Here is a 20,600-nt window from a genome sequence, read left to right on the forward strand (position 1 = left end):
GCCTTGCTCTCCATGCCACTGGAATCAAGCTATCCTGGCTGAAGAGCGGTGAAACCCGGAAAGCGGTCCTAGAATGCTTGGTTCCAGTCCAGGGAGGTCCTGGCTTGGCAGTTCGGGCTGGACTGTTCCCATGAGGCACAGGGTCAAGACTGATTTGCATATGGCTGGGTTCAAACTGGAACGGCATGGTGAGCAAAAAAACGATGGCTTTAGGCCCAGATCTCTGTACTGGGGTGAATGTATGACATGCTTCTACATTCTGTCCATCAACTGTTGTTTTTGCATTTGTCACCCCGAGTGGGAAGGGTATGCCCAGACGTGGGTCCCTTGCTCTCCATGCCACTGGAATCATGCTATTCTGGCCGAAGAGGGGTGAAACCCTGAAACCGGTCCTAGAATGCTTGGTTCCAGTCCAGGGAGGACCTGGCTTGGCAGTTCGGGCTGGACTGTTCCCATGAGGCACAGGGTCAAGACTGATTTGCATATGGCTGGGTTCAAACTGGAACGGCATGGTGAGCAAAAAAACGATGGATTTAGGTCCAGATCTCTGTACTGGGGTGAATGTATGACATTGTTCTACATTCTGTCCATCAACTGTTGTTTTTGCATTTGTCACCCCGAGTGGGAAGGGTATGCCCAGATGTGGGTCCCTTGCTCTCCATGCCACTGGAATCAAGTTATCCTGGCTGAAGAAGGGTGAAACCCCAAAACCGGTCCTAGAATGCTTGGTTCCAGTCCAGGGAGGACCTGGCTTGGCAGTTCGGGCTGGACTGTCCCCATGAGGCAGAGGGTCAAGACTGATTTGCATATGGCTGGGTTCAAACTGGAACGGCATGGTGAGCAAAAAAACAATGGCTTTAGGTCCAGATCTCTGTACTGGGGTGAATGTATGACATTGTTCTACATTATGTCCATCAACTGTTGTTTTTGCATTTGTCACCCCGAGTGGGAAGGGTATGCCCAGACCTGGGTCCCTTGCTCTCCATGCCACTGGAATCATGCTATTCTGGCTGGGGTGAAACCCCGAAACCGGTCCTAGAATGCTTGGTTCCAGTCCAGGGAGGACCTGGCTTGGCAGTTCGGGCTGGACTGTTCCCATGAGGCACAGGGTCAAGACTGATTTGCATATGGCTGGGTTCAAACTGGAACGGCATGGTGAGCAAAAAAACGATGGATTTAGGACCAGATCTCTGCACTGGGGTGACTGTATGACATTGTTCTACATTCTGTCCATCAACTGTTGTTTTTGCGGTTGATCTTGGGCAGCTACTTCAGGATCTTCCATAGGAAGTTCTTCAGCTGCACAACCTTCAGCAACATCAATTTCTCGCTTCAACTGAAACTCTTCTTCAGGAGCTGGTACCCTTTTGGTATGGCTTGCATGAATCCAATTAGGCAATCCTGCACACTTCACAGCTGTTGAGGTAGTTAAAATAACTTGATGCGTTCTATCCCACCTTGGTGCCAGGCACGATTCTCGTGTATGATTCTTCACAACTAACCAGTCACCGGGATTCAAGTCATGCGAGTGGCTCAGCTGTCTGTTGAAAGCGTCTTCCCCAACCTGATGAGAGATAGAACGCACTCTGTCAGCCAACTCTTTGCAGTATTCCAAAACCAAGTCATGAGTTATATTCAACAGCTTGTGTCCTGGTACACATGCCTGTCTCATTGCTCTTCCCCTGAGTATTTCATGGGGACTCAGTCGAGTGTTTCTGTCTGGAATACTTCTGAGTCCCATCAGAATAAGAGGCAAAGCATCAGGCCATTCCAGTGGGGTGGATGCACACACCTTTCCGAGTCTTGACTTGATTGTGCCATTCAATTGTTCTACCACTCCAGAAGTCTCTGGACGGTAAGAGCAGTGCAATTTCTGTTCGACTTTGAATGCTTCACAGATTAGTCGAATTACTTCATTATTAAAATGAGACCCTCTAGCTGATTCAATCGTTTCTGTAAAACAAATCTAGGAATGAGTTCTCTTAATAAAAGTTTGGCCACTGTCAAGCTGTCATTTCTTCGGGTCGGGTATGCTTCCACCCACTTCCCACTTTGAAAATAAACAAACTATGACAAATACATATTTCAACCCTCGACAAGCAGGCAGTTGAATGAAATCTAACTGGAGTCTCACAAAAGGACCTTCTGCCTTTCCAATCTTTCCCATGCAGACCACAGTTTTCCTGCCAGGGTTCATTTGTTGACATATTAAACATCTCTGGCAAAGACTCGCTGCTACATTCCTGAACTTTGCGTTAAACCAATCTTGTCTAAAGAGTCGAATCATTGCATCCCTGCCCACATGTGTGTCTTCATGGTAAATTCTAGCCATTGGCGCAAGCATGCTGTATGGCATGACTGATCTGCCATCATTACAAACCCACACACCATCTTCTGTCCTTCTTTGACATCCTATTTTCACCCACTCTTCCTTTTCTCTCATGTCTACTGCATTCTGTAGATCTTTCACCTCCTCCCAGGTTCCCACTGCAAGTAGCATAAGTTGGCAGCTGATTCCACAAGTTTCGATTTCCTTGTTTAAGGCAATTTAATGCCTTGCACAATGTTGGGCAACCTGGTCAGCATATCTGTTACCGGCTGTCACATAGTCATTTCCTGATTGGTGAGCAGCACATTTGACCACGGCCACTTCTTTTGGTAATTGAATTGCCTCTAGTAATTCTTTCACAAAAATAAAAATTTTAATAGGAGTCCCTGAAGAAGTCAGGAAATCCCTCTGCATCCACAGTTGGCCAAAATCATGCACAACCCCATAACCAAATTAACTGTCAGTAAATATGGTTACTCTCCAATTTTTCCCAATTTTGCATGCCTTAATTAAGGCGATCAATTCAGCAATTTGTGTAGATTTGACTTCTACTAAATAGGATGCTTTGACTATTCCAGTTAATGTACATACAGCATAAGCAGCACTCAATCCTCCCTCCTCGTGTCTCATGCAAGAGCCGTCTACAAACAGCTCATGTTCTGCGTTCTTCAAAGGTTCTTCTTGTATGTCAGGACGTGGTTTGGTACAAAGTTCAGTCACATCAAGACATCCATGCTCAACCTCATCCCTCACTTCTTCATTATAGGGATCAGGTAGTAAGGTGGCTGGATTTAGAACGGTACACCTCACTATTGTCACATTTTCAGCTCCCAATATTATTCTTTCATATTTTGTCAGCCTACTAGGAGATAGGTACTGTGTTCGTGTCCTGGTCAGTAAAATCACCACGGCATGAGGAACATACACCTTGACAGGGTGTCCTATCACAATTGACTCACTCTGTTCTATGCTTACGCAAGTTGCAGCCACAGCTTTCAGACAACCTGGTAATGCAAAGGCCACAGGATCTAAGGTAGCAGAAAAATAGGCCACTGGCCTTCTCATTAATCCGTGTCTCTGTGTTAGGACTGAAAGCGCACAATTATCCCGCTCATAGCAGAATAATGCAAATTCTTTTGAATAGTCGGGCATGCCCAAAGCAGGTGCTTCACACAAACATTCGCGCAATTTCCTAAAAGAATCTATACTTTCATCGTCCCATTCTATAGGATCCTTTTCTCTCTTTTCTGGTCATTTTTATCAGAGGTTTCGCTAGCAAAGCAAATCCTACAGTCCACTGTCTACAATACCCTACAACTCCTAGGAACATTCTTACTTCTTTTTGGGTTCGAGGCAACTGCATTTGTCTTATTATTCTGATTCTTTCAGAGGTCACCCTTCTAACTCCTCTTTCTATTTGATGTCCCAGGTATTTTAACTGATTTTTACAAAACTGAAGTTTCTCAGGGGACACTTTATGTCCACCCTTTGCCAAATTATTTAGTAATGCAATTAAATCAGTAACACAGTCCTCTTGTGTATTTGACGCCACCAATAGGTTGTCAATATACCGCACCAGGACTGACTCTCTGGGCAATACAAGAGATTCAATGCTTCTTTTGAAAATCTGATTACAAATTGTAGGACTTTCTGTGTACCCTTGAGGCACACGATTCCAAACATAAACATGCTCTTCAAATTTGAACGAAAATAAGAATTTGTTATCTGGATGCAGTGGAATGGAAAAGAATGCATGACATAAATCGATCACTGTGAACCATCCTGCTTTCCATGGTATTTGACAAAGAATCACAGCTGTATTAGGCACTACTGGGCAGCATGGTACAACAATTTTGTTAATTTTCCTGAGGTCTTGAACCACCCTGTATTTTCCGTTACGATTCTTAATACCAATTATAGGTGAGTTACACAGGCTACTCATTATTTCTTTCAGGATGCCTTGTTCAACCAATCGCTCTATTTCTGCTGCGACACCTGCCTTTACTTCTGGACTCATTTTGTATTGTCGGGTGTTCGGGTAAACAGCACCTTATTTTACAGTTACTTTTACAGGATCTACATTTGCCATTAATCCTATTTCTTTTCCAGGAAAATCCCATATTTCTGCATTTACAGTCAGTTTGACTTCTGCAGGTAATTCATTTTGGGTCATCATTGAATATAATTAATTTACTTCTGTTCCCTGTTTAGCTAACATGAACTTGTAAACTCCATCTTCATCTGGGGTTTGTATTGCAACACCATCCGGTGTGCAAAATATAGTGCAATTCATTTTGCACAACAGGTCTCTTCCAAGCAAGTTTACAGGGCTTGAATCGCAGACCACGAGCTTATGCATTTCTTTAAATTTGCCAATTCGCACCTCCATGGGTTCTGTCATTGGAGTGCAAATCTGTTTATTTGAAACGCCTACTACTTGAATTTCTTCTCCCGAGAGGGGCAGGTTAGGAATGTCTGCTGTTCTCACAGTAGACCTGGTAGTGCCAGTATCTAACAAGAAGGTAATATCGTTTCCCTTTACTTTACCCTCTATGTAAGGCCCTGACTGATCTACCGGTAGGGATGCGCCAAGTACACACTCCCCTTCCTTCCCCCTCGGGCACCGTCATTCTTGATCATAATTAGGGCTCCCGGTTTTCCGTTTAAACGGATTTTTACATATAAATACAGACGGAAAACAAGTTTTCCTTTGTCTGTATTTATATGTAAAAACGGGAAAATACTAGCACATTTTGCAGCGCTTCTGTGCTCCTGGATGATCTGTGGTTGCTAGCGCCATTAGGCCTGCATTGTTCTCAGGGCCCCACCTGTGCGAAGTTAATCACTCTCACACAAAGCGCATTCAGACCCCCTCCCTTGGCTCGGGCTGAGCTCTCACTCTCGCAGACACGCCTGGGGTGGACAGGGGGTAGTCAACTGACAACAAAAGTCTGCAGTGCAGAAGAATCCTGTATACAGGTTCTCGGATTGAAACTGGAGCACTTCAATTTCTCTTTTAAAGACCCATTTTTCACAAATGGCTGTGTTTCTTAAGTAAAATGAATAAATGCCTAATGAGCTATTGAAATCCAAAAATACTTCATTCCCTGCAGGAAACGGCATCCATCCAATTACAGCCACAGTGCACAAGAGCGGGACATCAGTTCGTAATGGGGAAGCGGACCGGCTACAGGCACTGTTAATGAGTCACCACAGTGACTGCAAGATGGCAACAGAGATATCTCTGTATTATGCCTCAGTCTCTTTATTGCTGTTGTCTTTGGGCACGAGTTGTTTATTTCTCCGAGTGAGAGCCACCGTGCCTCATAGCCTGGAACATTGAATAACAACCAAGGAGAGATTTGTGCTGCAAATTGTGTTTCTTTCTCGAAGTGCTCACATTTGCTGTAATATGCATTGTGTTCTTTAGGCAACACCCAGAGATGAAAAAAAGGCCAGTGGTAAGCAGAGTAAAATTTATCTAGGCTAATCCACCACACTGACAGGAAATTTGTACCATTCTCATTCAATATGCATTATTACATATATTGAATTATTTATAATTCAATTATTAATTAACATATATCAGTTTTAATTAGAGCGTCTACAAGCTATGGTTCAGCGCACCTTTCGAAAGGCCAAAGGTCGGAAGAAAAAGCCATTTTTGTTCCTCACGCCTATATTGGTATACATGCCTGGGAAAAGCTTATTTTGCGCATTATTCGTGTCGACACGGTAGTGGGCAGCAGAGAGAAGAAACCGGATCCTTGACTTTTCAGCCCGGGCTGCGCTGGAAGGCAGGGCTCAGTCAGACACACATACAGGGAAGAGGGTGTAAGTGAGACTCAGAAACAGTCTTTTCAGAGTTTGTGACCTGACTGCATTGCCCATAGCCATTGCTGTCTCTTCCTTCTTGCCTGGACAAGACAAGGACAATGTCCAATTCTGCTGCCCCCCCTCTTTTTTCCTCTTCCTCCCTCTCTTTGTCGTGCTCCTCTTCACTTGTAGAAAACCGTGACTGTTCTTTCCTCTCGTCATTCGTTCCCCAGTGAAATGGATCCAAAAAAAGAGTACACGTCTTACAAAAGTCTTTTTCTGACATGTTTCTATTCCAAAACGCGGCCTCAGTAGGAGAAAAAAGGTTTTAAAATACGAACAATAAACACATAACTGAATAAAACAAGACAGAGTCGTCGCAAAGTGGCCAGATTGGTTTTATTCACACCCAAACACATTAGCGCCACCTTACAGAGTTTGCCAGTCTAGCGCTACTTTTCTTTTCATGTCCTTAGCTTTCTGAATAATTAGTGTAAAAGCTTTAAGTTGTATTCCCTATGAGTGTTTGATTTTTCCAGAATGTTGTTACTTTTTTCAGGCAGCAAATTACTCTGGTCTAGTGCATAGTTTGAACAGAGTTGCTTCTAGGTGTTTATAGCAGGGCACAATTGGGTTGTAGCTGAAGGGAGTGTGAGTTTATCTCAGTGGGACAGTATGGCGTTCAGTGGGGCAGAGGATACAGCACTCTCTGCAGATGACAGAAACTGCAAGGCTCTGAGACAAATGGCTTGTGATAGCACTTTTAAGCGTATTTGGGACATTCTGCGAATGGAAAAGTTTTCAGATGAATGTATTGTGTTGACCAAGAACAACCAAATGCATGTGTGCATTGTCAATTTAAATAAATGTGGAAAAATACTAGCTGCAGCGTTGCCTTCTGCTTGTGGCAAAAATAAATGTGGATAAATACAGAAAAAATGCCCAAAAAATAAATATGGATAAATACAGACGGAAATGGCAAAAAAATAAATACCATAAAACCGGGAGCCCTAATCATAATCAATCAGTGAGTTCTGCAAAAGAAACTGAGATGTTACAAAAAAATTCTTACCACTTCCTTCTGGAAAACCGGCATCCACACTGTACCTGGCTTGACTCACAAAATTTGATTTAGGGGCAGGTGGCAATTGACTCTGAAGATCTATACCCTGTTGCTGATGACTCATTAACACCTCATTCCGCGTCTGTGGATTCAAATTTTGATTCGGGCGCTATTAACTTGTATGGCTTTACACTCGTTCTTCCAATGTCTCAACTTCCCGCACCCATGACAAGGGAATTTTTTCTTTGCCTCTCCTCGATTTAATCTTCCCCGTGGCTTTCCCCCATTATTGTCACTTTGACCTTGTGCTCTTCCCTGATTTTCTGATTGTTTACTTAATTGAAGCTCTTGCTGTTCAGCTAATTTTACCCGAGCCCTCATTACTTTTTCTTCTAAAGTTTTTCTCTTGCTATCAATTTCGTCCCCACAATATTTTGCATATTTTTAAATGTTGTCGATGGGCTTTGACTGCCAGCACAGCATGTGCTGCTTAATCATTTGAGATATATCCAATCTCAGCCCAGACACAAATCGGTACACAAAATGAGTCATGTCTTTATTTTCTGAACTTTCAAACCTACTATACTGTTTGAACACCTTTAAAAGACGTTCTTAGTAGGCATGTACAGACTCATCCTTTTCTTGAGTTGTTCTGTCTATCTTTACCCAATCAGTTTCGTTCGGGGGAATTTTACTCTTCAGAAAAGTGATTACCTGATGATACTTTTTCATTACATTCTCTGACGGAGCTCCTGTTTTTGAGTCTCTAGGATATTCCTCACTAGGCCAGTCTACAGTAATCTTGCATTCTGTCCACAAATCTGCAGGTACTACTATGTCAAACAGACCATCCAGAAACTTTTGAAACATTCACAAACCTCTCAACTTGTCTGTACCACTCTACTGGTTTTTCTCTCAATTTTGGGAAATCATTCGTAAATGACAAAATATCCTGTCTAGTCCATGGCACATGTACGTACCCCCCTCCGGGTACTTCTCTCATCGGATACAACCTTTCAGCCTTTTCCGTTTCTCTCAAGACATATTCAGATGTTGTTCGACTCACCTGTGCTTCTTCCTTTTTCTTTGCCCATCTGACTTCCCATTTTTCAAGATCTCCCCATTTTTGTAACAGAAATAACAACTCTCTCATCTGCAACTTTCTTCCCGACACATTCATGTTTTCCAAATCCTTATCAGAAAATTCTGCTCTATATGGTTTCTGCAACACTTTTGATTTCCCTATGTCAATTCCCATTTCCGATGCCAAATTAGTCAGCTTTCCATGAAATGCCTTTGTATTTTGTGTAATGCTTCTACAAATAAACAGTAATTCTTCCTCACTGTATGTGTTTAGCCTGTCCAGACCCACATTTCCAGCAACCATTTCTTCCAATTCTACTCTCAATTTAAAAATGTCTAGTATTTTTGGCTGTGACTTTGGCTTGTCTATTTCTTGAGACCATCTCTCTATATCTTCTGGGGTTACTATGGTGGCGCTTCTGGTTCCTGATGATGTTTCTAATCTAACTTCCTTTGAACAACTAGGCAAATTTATTTTCGGGGTTACCATTATTGGCTCTCTTATAGGCAAATCCATCAATGATATTACTGATTCACATTCACTGGCTTGATCATCTATTATTACCTTTTCTTTTCTTGGTTCTATGCTTGGAGTAGGCATTACAGGAACTTTAGGACAATTTGATTTTTCTCTATACAATGGAACTACCTGACCTATTGTCACTGGTATTGTTAAAGCTTCAGGATGTGCGTTTATCTGAGCTATTTTCTGAATCAATTTGTCTCTATTTTTGTTTATTGCTTCCCTTTCCTTTTCTTGAAATACCCTATTTGTGGTGTCGTGTACTATCTGTGGAACCAAAGGTGTTCCTAACATTGGCGCACTAGGGGTCATTCTATTAAATCTGTCATTATAAGGTGGAGGACTTTTCATCAGTACGTCCTCTAAATACCCTTCTTCTGTTTCTCCACTATTTATCATGGTTAAGTGCTTGGTTTTCTCTGTATATTTACCTCCCATCTGCTCTTCTGATGTTAACACAGGATATAAACCTTCTGCCACCATCGCCTGTCTCCATTGTTTCATTTGGCAATCTCTAGTCTCTCAGGGAAATTTCGGGTAATATTTGCTTAAATGTCTGTTACTTCGGGGCCTGTCACGCTCGAAATCTTCCATTTCCCATTCTTCTAAAGCCTCATATTGAGTCAATCTAGGTCTGGGTTCCGACTCATTCATTCATGTTCTTAAATTGTACAGTATTCTTCCATTAAAGCTTCCGTACTCAAGAAATGCTAATATACCATCATCCTTTGTGTATTCTACCCAATTTTCTAACCACACACAAGTATGATAACCTCTCTCCACCATCATGTATGATGCAGGCGTATTTGGAGGAGGAATGAGAATCCCCTCTCTACTCTTAATGGGTTTGTCCTTTTTGAAATAATTTTTGACCTTTTGCATGAAAGTCATTTTTCTCTTTTCTCCGTACATTGCGTGTTTGTGCTGATTAAGGCACTGCTCGTAAGCAAACCCTACAAATCTTCTATCTGGTCGAGTCTCTGTTAAGGTTGGATTGTACATGCAAACTCCACTATTATTATTCTCGGGATCTCTATTTTGATGACCTATCAAACACTTGCTTTAATCCTGATTATTCTCCAATACCAGCGCGTTTTCTATTCTGAGGACCAATCAACTTCTGCTCTGCTCGCTCGCTCAGCCAATGCTTGCGTGGCTTTTCTGTGATGTCAGTTTCGCTCCTTACTACTGACCCCTCCTTTACAATTTCACATCAACAACACGCCCGCTGTTTCAACCAATCCCAGCGCGGCTCTCAGTGACGTCAGTGCAGCACCTGCAACTGACCCCTCCTTTACAAGGAAATGTGAAAACTTTTTTTTTTCACAATTTCTTCACACAAATTTAATTAATTGACGTATAAATACTCGCTATTGTATCTGACCCACTAATTCAAAGAATAGTAAGATATTTTTCACTGCGAGTAAAACCCTTCCGCTTACTCTTCACACACTACGAGTAAAACCTTTCCGCTTACTCTTCACACAAGCACCAGAGAACCTGCTACTCCTTCAGTATTATCCTTTCTATCTGATATAATACCAATTATTCTCACTAACACACAAGAACATTTCCCTAACTTAGTGCTTCCAGTCCTGCGTAACTTTCAGCACTTTCTCGATCCAGACCAATAACCTCACTGCAGTATGGCTTCCATTCACCACCCGCTATTCAATATTCCCGGGAATTTCCAGACAACATGAAACAATACATAACGGGTTTTGGTTAAAACATAAATCAATTATTCACAATTTCAAATACACTCCTCACCTAACTAACTATACTAACCATCCTCTGCTACCAAGTAAAACTGATGCAGTGGAGTTTACCAGCTCTACACATTCATACACACAACATTCATTTGGGCCCATATACATTCATACACACAATGCGCTGGCAAATATCCACTGGTCATCAATTTTGTTTTACCCTAGGAAACCTTTACACCAGTATTCTTACCATTCCTGTCTCCTGAGTAAATGCACTGTCGTAGATTAGATTAGCATAGGGAGGAAAGACAATAAATGCATTTAACTTTAATTTAAAGAACCACAGACTCAGAAGAAGTTTTAAAAGTTTATCTGAATTAATGATTTTGTGAGTCAAATCAAATACACATGAATAGACCAGAAATCTCCATCAGGCAAATAGCACAGTTAGCTTATAATCAGTTTGCATTAATACATTCTTGCAATGACAGCACCTGAGTAGAGAATGGACAGAGAGCAAGTACGGAGCATTTACCCTACAGATATATTTACCTAGAATGGTGTGAGGACCCCGACATCAGAGAGTCAAGGATTCAGGACAGGTTCAGGACAGGGAAAGGTGACCTCTTCTAGTGCAATGCCAGCGTTACACCCCTCTCTGGTGCTACTCTCTCCGACTCGGGCACGTCCGGACCCTTCCCTAGATGTGCCTCCTTGGTTGTTCCGCAAATTTTCCCTAGTATAGGATTCTTCAGTCAAATTGCAGCAAAATCGGGCAGCATCTCAGTATAGCATCAGCATCTCCGCATCAAGTGTGTCTAACTATCTATAACATACCTATGTTATACCAAATTCAAGTGTATGATCCACCCCCAAATGTTTCAATTCCATGTTCACCTGCAATTTGATTGGGCCAAGTAGTGGGGTGAGGACATCACACCATACCAAGTGCCATATGTTTCTTTAGGCTATTGTCTAATTCTCCTCCCCTTAATTTTAATACCCACAAGCTTTGTTCCCACAAGCATTTCATATGTGGATCGGAAAGTCTCTATACATTGTTGCCCCTTCTTCCTCTAGTAGAGTCAGAAGTTTGGGTTCTCATGTCCTTGTGGGCTTAGGGTTTGGCAGTCAGTCAATTTGCATCACTTGTTCCAGTGCAAGCAGTCGTTTTGCGCATGTGTAGAAATCACAATTGAACAGAGACGTGGTCACCCTCCAAGGCCCAAATACGAACTATTAATAAAGTCAGAAAAGAACATGTTAGAATACAAAAATAAATGAATTCACTGTATACCACTTACTTCTACTCTAACCCCATTTACTTAATAAATCGTTTGCATTAATAGCTTAGTAGTACATGCATAGGTTAGTTTCAGCTTGGCATGTGCATTAGTGTTTTATTTTAAAGCTGTCATTTTAGAAGCTATTGCGCAGCTGCAAAGTTTTCCCCCAAGCGACAGAGGAACGTCACACCACGTGATGTGGTAGACGCATGCGCAGAAGAGTTCCCGCGTTTTAGCAGCCATTTTTAGAACACTTGAGTTACTTATTAACACAGTACATAGAAAAGCTTCCCCTAGATATGATTATTTAAAATGTGGTGCAAAATTAGTATTCACGGACAGGTTGGTTACAGAGGTTCGAGAGGATTGCATACAAGCAAGTTTCTTTAGAGGTGAAACCTTGCTCCATCGCTATCTATCCCACTCCACTCCAATCTACCCCTCCTCAATCTACCACATGTGCGGTCTAGCACACTCTAATATACCACTATCTACTCCTTCCAATCTAAGCCACTTCACTGCAATCTACACCGCTCTACCTCAATCTACCCCACTCAGTTCCCCCCACCCCACCCACTACAATTTACCCCACTCCGCTCCAACCCACTCCACTCCAATCTACCTCACTCCAAACTACTCCACTCCAATCATCCCTCTTCAATCTACCCCACTCCAATCTCCCCCACTCCATTGCAATCTACCCTACTCCAAACCACTCCATTTCACTCAATCTACCCCACTCAACTCAAATATACCCCACTCCAATATTCCCCCACTCCACCTCACCCCACCTCTCCCCAATCTACCCCACCCTGTTGTAATCTGTCACACTTCAATCTACCCACTTCAATCTTCCCTAACCCAGTTTCACTCCAATCTACCCCAATCCACTCCACTACTAATCAATCTACCCCAATCCAATCTACCCCACTCCACACAACTCTACCCCAATTTACCCCACTCCACTTCAATCTACCCCACTCCACCCCAGTCTACCCCACTCCACTAAACTCCAATCAACCTCACCCCATTTCAATCTACCCCACTCTATACCAATCTACCACACTCCACTCAAATCTATCCCACACTGCTCCAATCTACCCTGGTCTACCCCACTCCAATCCACTCCAATCTACCCCACTCCAACCTACCCTAATCTACCCCACTCCAATACACTCCACTCCAACCTACTCTATTCCACTACAGTCTACCCCAATCCACTCCATTATGATTCAATCTACCCCACCCCACCCCACTACAATCTACCTGACTCCACACCACTCTACCACAATCTACCCTACTCCAGTCTACTCCACTCCAATCAACCCCACTCCATCCACACCAATCTACTGCACTCCACTCAAATCTATCCCACGCTGCTCCAATTTACCCTAGTCGACTCCACTTCAATCTACCTCAATCCACCCCACCCCAATGTACCCCAATACACTCCACTCCACTCCAATCTACCTGACTCCACTCCAATCTATTCCACTCCATTCCAATCTACCTCAGTCCAATGTACCTCGTTCCATTCCAGTGTACCCCACTCCACTCCAAACTAAAACTGTAATCTATCCATTTTCTCTCCACTCTAATCTACCCCAATATATTCCAATCGACCCCACTCTAACATACCACAATCTACTCCACTCCAATCTACGACAATCTACCCCACTCCACCACAATCTACCCAACACCACTTTATTTAACTGCACTCCACTTTAATCTACCCCACTCCCCTCCATTCTACCACACACCACTCCACTCCATTCCACTCTACCCAAATCCACCCCACTTCACTCAAATCTACCCCACTTCATTCAAATCTACCCCACTCCACTCCAATCTACCCCACTCCACTCCAACCCAATCTACTCATCTGCAATCTGCCTATCCCCAATCTACCCCAACACATTCTACCCCACTCCAATCTACCCCTATCTACTCCACACCATTCTACTCCATTCTACACCAGTCTACTCCACTCTACCCCAATCAACCCCACTTCACCCCACTCCACCCCACCTCAATTTACCCCACCCCACTAGACCCCACTCTACCCCACCCTACTCTACCCCACTCTAATCCACCCCACTCCACTCCAATATACTCCACTTCAATCTGCCTCTCTTCAACCTACCTGACTCAATTCCATCCTACCCTACTCTAATCCACCCAATCTACCCCACAACACCCTAAATCTACGGCACTACTCTCCACTCCAATTCACCCAACTCCACTCTTCCCCATCTATCTCACTCCACTTCAATCTCGACCCCACTTCACCCCATTCCAATCTGCCCCACTCCACTCTAGCCCAATCTACCCCATTGCAATTTACCCACTCCAATCCATCCAATCTACCCTGCTCCACTCTACCCCACTATACAGCAATGCATTCCACTCTACCCAATCTTACCCACTCCACTTCACTCCAATCTACCTCTTGCCACCCAAATCTACCCCACTCCAGTCCACCCTAACCAATTCCACCCAAATCGACCACAGTCCCTCTCCCTCCTATCTATGTTACCCCACTCCACCCCAAATTACCCTACTCCAAACTACCACATTTTATCCTCCCCTTCCAATCTACCCCACCCCAATCTACCCCAACCTACTCCACTCCAAACGTATCCACTCCAATCTACCTCACGTTGGCCCAATCTAAACCACTCCAATTTAGCCCACCCCATCTATCCTGCATCACTCTATCAAACTCCATTCCAATCTACTCAAATCAACCCCACTCTAAATGACTCTACTCCTATCTTTATCACTCCACTCTACCCCACTCCACTCTACCCCATTTCATTCCAATCTACCCTAACACAATCCACCCAATCTATCCCACTCAAATCTACCCCACTCCACTTTACCCTACTCCACCCTAATCTACCCCATTCCACTCCAATCTTCTCCTCTCCACTATATTTACCGACTCTAATCCAATCTACCTAACTCCAATCCACTCCACTCTACCCCAATCAACTACACTACACTCTTCCCCAATCTACCTTACTCCACTCCAATCTACCCCAATATATCCCACTCCACATTCTACGCCACTTCACCCTAATCTACCCCAATTCAATCTACCCCACTCCAACCTTCCCCAATCTACTGTACTGCAATTTACTTAATTCCAATCTACCCAACTTTACACCAATCTACCCAAGTCTACCCCAAACTACCCCACTCCACCCACTCCAATCTACCCCACACCACTCCGATCTACCACTCTCCCACAATCTACTCCACTCCTCCACAGTCTACTCCATTAGAAATGACCCCAGTCTAACCCACTCCATTCCATTCTACCCTACTATTATCCACTCCATTCTACCCCAAGTCACTCTTCCCCAATCTACTGCACTCCACTCCAAGCTACCCCAATATATCCCACTCAAATCTAATCCAATCTATTTTGATCTACCATTCTCCTATCTACCCCACTCTAATTTACCCCAATCTCATTGACGCCAATCTGCTCCACTCCAATCTACCCCACTCCACCCCAATCTACCCCAATTCAATCTATCCTACTTCAATCTGCCACCCTAATCTACCTAACTTACCCAATCGAATTTACCCCACTCTAATCTACCCCACTCCACTCCAATCTACCCTAATCCACCCCACTTCATTGTACCCCACTCTATCCCCACTCCACTCTACACCAATCTACCCCACTCCACTTACCCCAATGTACCCTATTTCACTCTATCCTAATCTACCCCACCCCACTCCATGTCACTAACTTTTAGCCATGCTGAACAACAGCCACACTGGTGTACATAATGGCTAAAACACATTACCAAAGCCAGTAGCTCTAGCATAGGCAAGATCTATTGGCTTAGCCAATGCTTGTTAGAAGTAGGCCATTCACCTAACAGGACAAACGTTGTCCACTGCCTACCAGTGTTAGTAATCTAAATGGTGAAATGAGTTTGTTGAAACTGAAACTACTTACATTTATATAGCGCATACTACTGCTGACGTTTGAGGTTGCACAATTGTACATGCAAGTTAGAGGAGGAGACCTTTGGAATCAGAAAGGAATTGGAAACTTTCAGCATATCCTAGAATTATATGAGCATCTGCTACCCTTGGATATTTGAGCCTCCATCAGCCAGCCATGTGTGGATTAAAATAGAAAATTGTTTACCCTAGGAGTGGGCGATAAATTTCGCTCTGCCACAGGTGTTGGTAGAGTTTTGCCAACTCCGCATTACATGCGTAACGGGGATTTCCAACTAAATTTTGCCAATCGCCGTGTGATGGAGTTTTATCTCATACGTGGCTCACCAATAAAAAGTTGGCAAACGAGAGTGAGAACTGGCATCCCCTAGAGCGATTTTCCAGGCACTATGAGGGCACTCAGCGAAATTTTCCCAATCGGGTGGTCGCATTTGTTTTCAGTGGGAAAGCTGCCGCTCAATTAGAAAATCTACTCAAGCGGCAGCAAAACCAACTTAAGAAGCAGCACACTCTGGCGTACCATGTGGTGCCGTTTGCCCTGATTTTTCACTACAGAAAAAGCTCCCAGCACCAAAAAACTGCACGAGCAGCTCAGCGTACCGATTTCCTCCAGTTTGCAGAATGCCATGGAATCTCGCAGAGTTTTCATGTCACTTTGAAATTCCACATTGTGAAACTCTGCGAGTTATGCCCCTAGTTTGCACACTCTGGAGTCCATTTTCTTATTTTCACCCACATGAGACGAAATCTCACGAGAGACCAGTATTAATCCCATGGGTGGCAGCCTAAACATGAAAATTATATTGAAACCTAAACATGCTAATATACTTATACTCCCAAATGATCAATAAAGTTATGAGCGGTTAAGTGAAGGATGTGACAGATATCTGGTGGATGCTCCTTATCACTACCAGCATTTGAGAGGCACCAGGCTGACGGGAGATCGCCTGGTTAGGGGTACACCAGTGCATATCTGTTGAGGATGCAGTGGGCAGGAATCAGGTACTTCATAGTCACCATACTTCAAAGCCTTGCTACATCCCACAGATATGATTCTGTAGACAACTGCTTCTGATGCACAAAAACTCATCTTGCAGTCTACCATACGAGTAAATGCATCCCCTCAGCATAAGCTTTACACAAATAAGCCATATTATGAATAGTAGGAAATATGAAATCTTGATCCTTGGAAGGTAGTTGCAGCCTTTAGATGGATTTTAATGATCCTCAGAAAAATAGGGATCTGTAAATTTGATAATAATTGTTTCTCTTTGGTCTAGCCTCTGCTTTCTCAGAAAGGTACCTGGGGATGCCGACGCGGGAGGATGCGACTTACACGGTATGTGTTAGAACAAGGGGATCTTTCTTTGTGGTGCCCTGGAAGAAAATCTTACATTTCCATTTCTGTCCTTAGGTTGCCTCACTGTGGGATGATGCTGTCCGGCTCAAAGGCCAGCCTTTCCTTCTGGTGCACGGAACAGGGGATGGTAAGAACACTACTTGGTTGCCTCCATGCAAATCAGAAGGAAGGTCAAGGTTTAACACCTACTGTATAACTATGTTTTACTTAGGTGAAGAAAAAGTGTAATGTGTGACTGCAAATGATAGATACTGATTGATAGGATTGGGCTCCATGGCACTTACTTTCACACATGCAACTAACAATTGCAAAAGAACCAATGGAAGCCATATGCTTGACAAACAAAAGAAAAAGACTAGTCACAGTGGCATTCTGTGGGCTCTGTGTCCTAGTGGGAAGATGTTATGCTATGTAATAAGGTACACAGGCATAGTGCTGAATGTAGGTGACAGTTGCTTGGGTAACTTATGATAACATATAGCATTGTGTAGCATAAATCTGCAACAGGAGAGGCATTGTAGCTCTCAAACAGTCTGGAGTGAATACAGGCAGACATCTATGTTTGGTTGACGAGTGTGTGTTTTTTCTATGCTCTATGTGGGATCTGGGTGAGGTGCTTGAGTTCTTGACATAAGGCCTGATCACCTTGTGGTAAATGTTTAGCTGCTTGTATGTCTTTCAATGCTATAGAAGTATTTGAGAAGGGGTATTTGACAGTGTTTTTCATCAATTGAAGACTGGCCTATTTTGTTTAACAAAGTGTTGTGTGTTTGTTGGCATCTACTCCTTTTGTGTCAGAATGGTTGTCATTTTTGACATTCAGAACATCCAACTACTCACCATTTTCATGTTGAAGAGTAGACATCTAATCCTTGGAATGGACTTAGCACCTTTAATAGATTCTTCTGGTGGAGTGACATTAATGGGTCCGTAACATGTAAACAGTTTGTTGAACATTTTAGTTGCAATGAGACCCCAAGGGATTGGAGGAATCCATTGGACCCACCGATTGATTCTCACCAGCAACTGGGTAATTGATTCTCACCAGCAACTGGGTAAAGCACCAGTCTAGAGTTAGGGTCCTACCACCACTCCGCACTGTAAATCTCAGTATTTCCTGAAAGCCATATTCAAAGGCAGTTGGTGGAAAAAAATACACGCTTCAGCCAGTGGGACATATGATATGGTACCTTGGGAGAAATCACTTATGTCACTCTCAGTCTAGGGGTTAAATGTCCCAGACTCCCACAAAGTGAGGTTGGTCAAGGGGTAGCAGAAGCTCACTAGCTGATGCAGTGCACTGATTAAGCAGCATTCCTTCAACATTGAAAATGCACAGATGCTGTATAAGTCAGACACATCCAGCTGACTGTAGGTTCTCATAGATCCTAAGCACTCAGCTCCTCTAATCGTCCTCCACACAAATGTACGTATGCATTTCTTTGTTTGAATCTGTTTATTGAGTTTTATGTTTTACAACAATTATATGCGGTTTGCACATTCTATAATGATTCACATAGCAAACATTAGTACAATCTTTACAAGATTCAGGAACGTGGTGTACAGTGATTTACGTTATCCAATTGTTGGCTGTGTCAAAGGGGATATACAGGTACTAGCGCATATAAAGATTTTAAATTACAGTACCATTCTGAATAATCGGTGTGCTACAACCAAGAGATCCCAGTAATAAGGCCATTTGTGTACCAAGCAATAAACAGATAAACTTAGCAAAAAGTCTATAACAAGACGTCAACAGACCCTTCGCCCATCTTGGCCCTCCCTCAATAAAGCCGCTCGACATGTATTGGACAATTAAGTGATGGACGCAAGAAGGCGCAGTAACCAGATGTTATCCTGGGACCCTGCGCATGGCAGGCAGTGCACATCCCAAACAGCTTCAGCAGCTATTGGACCTCATTAGTTAGCTGTCTCTTCCGTCTGTTGAGGTGGCGAGTTAGCGCCAGTGCCTGGAGTTGATTGAGTGGCAGCTTGCAGATCAACCAGGATAGCATTCCAGTTGGCTGCTATAGGGTATTTGTGTAGCCATAAACTGTCTTCCCTGTGGAAGGTGACACTTTCTGCCTGAGCCCAGGTTGTGAAAAATGACATCCAAGCCGCAAGCCCTGGGGGTTCACGTGCCTCCCATCGCCAAATGATGAGGAACTTGGCCGCTATTAGCCCTAGGTCAAGGAAGCAAAATATGACCTTGGTTTTTTTGGTCCTGCGATAGGAACCTAGGATGCATACCGCCCAGGTGTGCAGTGCCAAGTGCTCTTTGCAGGTGGACAGCTGGGTGGGACTCTTCACCAGTAATGCTGCAAGCACGTGCACCCCCAAAGCATATGCAGGCGGTCAGGGGGTCTACCAGTTAACAGCGGGGCAGGCATCGCTGGAAATAGCAGTTTATTTTTGCTGGAGTGAGATATTTCCTGCGCACAATATAGTATTGTATAAGGTGGAATCTATCATTGTGGGGGACATGGACCGGGGTCTTCAGCAGTGCCTCTGATTTCTTGCTGGTGCGGGGACAAGCCAGATCTTCCTCCCACCTGCACCAGAGGGACGTGAGCTGTGGCTTGGAATGAGAGTACATTCAGTCTGCAAACCAGCGAATCTGGTGTCTATCTGGTCCCATTACATGCAAATATTGCAGAGTGAGGTGTGTCGGCATTTCCAGGATGTCACCCCATCTACTTTCTGTGGCAGTAACCAGTGAATTGTATAGGAGGAAGTGGGAGGCCGTCTTCTTCCATCAGCGACTCATAGGTCAGGAGACTATTATCCCAGTAAAGGTCCCTTATTGTATGGATGCCTGCTGCATGCCAGGCTGTTAGTTCCACCATCTACGTAATGGCGTGTCTTCTGGGTTTGCCAAGCAGGGGTATCACCAGGGAGTAAGGGGTTACTGCACATGTTAGATAAACAGTTTGATGGTAACAGTGATATGCCCCCCAAACAACAAGGAGATGGGTATTGGCGTATGCGCACAGGGATGAAACGCTTGCAAGGCATCCAGCAGAATTTACGCCAGTGCAGCCATCACCATATCCACAAGCTGTAGGCCTGACATCCATTTGGCCACCCATTGAAGTTGAGGTGCAAGATAGTAGTGCTCAAAATGAGGCATCTCAATGCCTCTCTGGCCTGTGGGGAGATATAGTTGCGACAATGCTACCCCGCAGCGAGAATTGTTCCATATGAATTCCCTCATTGCTTTTTCCAGGGAGCGAAAGAAGGGGGCAGGAATATAGGGGAGGAGATTGGCAAGTAATGAAGGAGACGGGGAGGGCGACCATTTTGAGAAGTGCAATGCGTCCTGCCACTGACAGTGGTAATGTCTGCCAGAAAGTTATCTGTGCTCTCAAGGAGTTAACGACCCTTTGCAAATTGCCATCATATAAGGCTTCAGTCACATGGTACACCCTAGTACCCAAATAGTGGAAG

The 20,600-nt window shown here is 43.8% G+C and overlaps 1 protein-coding gene across 1 annotated transcript in view; it reads left to right on the forward strand.

The window, feature by feature from the left end:
• LOC146833288 (inactive dipeptidyl peptidase 10-like) overlaps positions 1–20,600 on the forward strand; it is a 574,623-nt gene that overhangs the window by 469,316 nt on the left and 84,707 nt on the right. The window contains exons 23-24 of the mRNA XM_085601000.1: positions 17,074–17,132; positions 17,208–17,280. Of these exons, the coding sequence (XP_085457126.1) occupies positions 17,074–17,132; positions 17,208–17,280 (132 nt within the window). The remainder of the gene's footprint in view (positions 1–17,073; positions 17,133–17,207; positions 17,281–20,600) is intronic.

Source organism: Triturus cristatus, chromosome 4_2, assembly GCF_964204655.1.
Source record: "Triturus cristatus chromosome 4_2, aTriCri1.1, whole genome shotgun sequence".
In the NCBI taxonomy this organism is placed as follows: domain Eukaryota; kingdom Metazoa; phylum Chordata; class Amphibia; order Caudata; family Salamandridae; genus Triturus; species Triturus cristatus.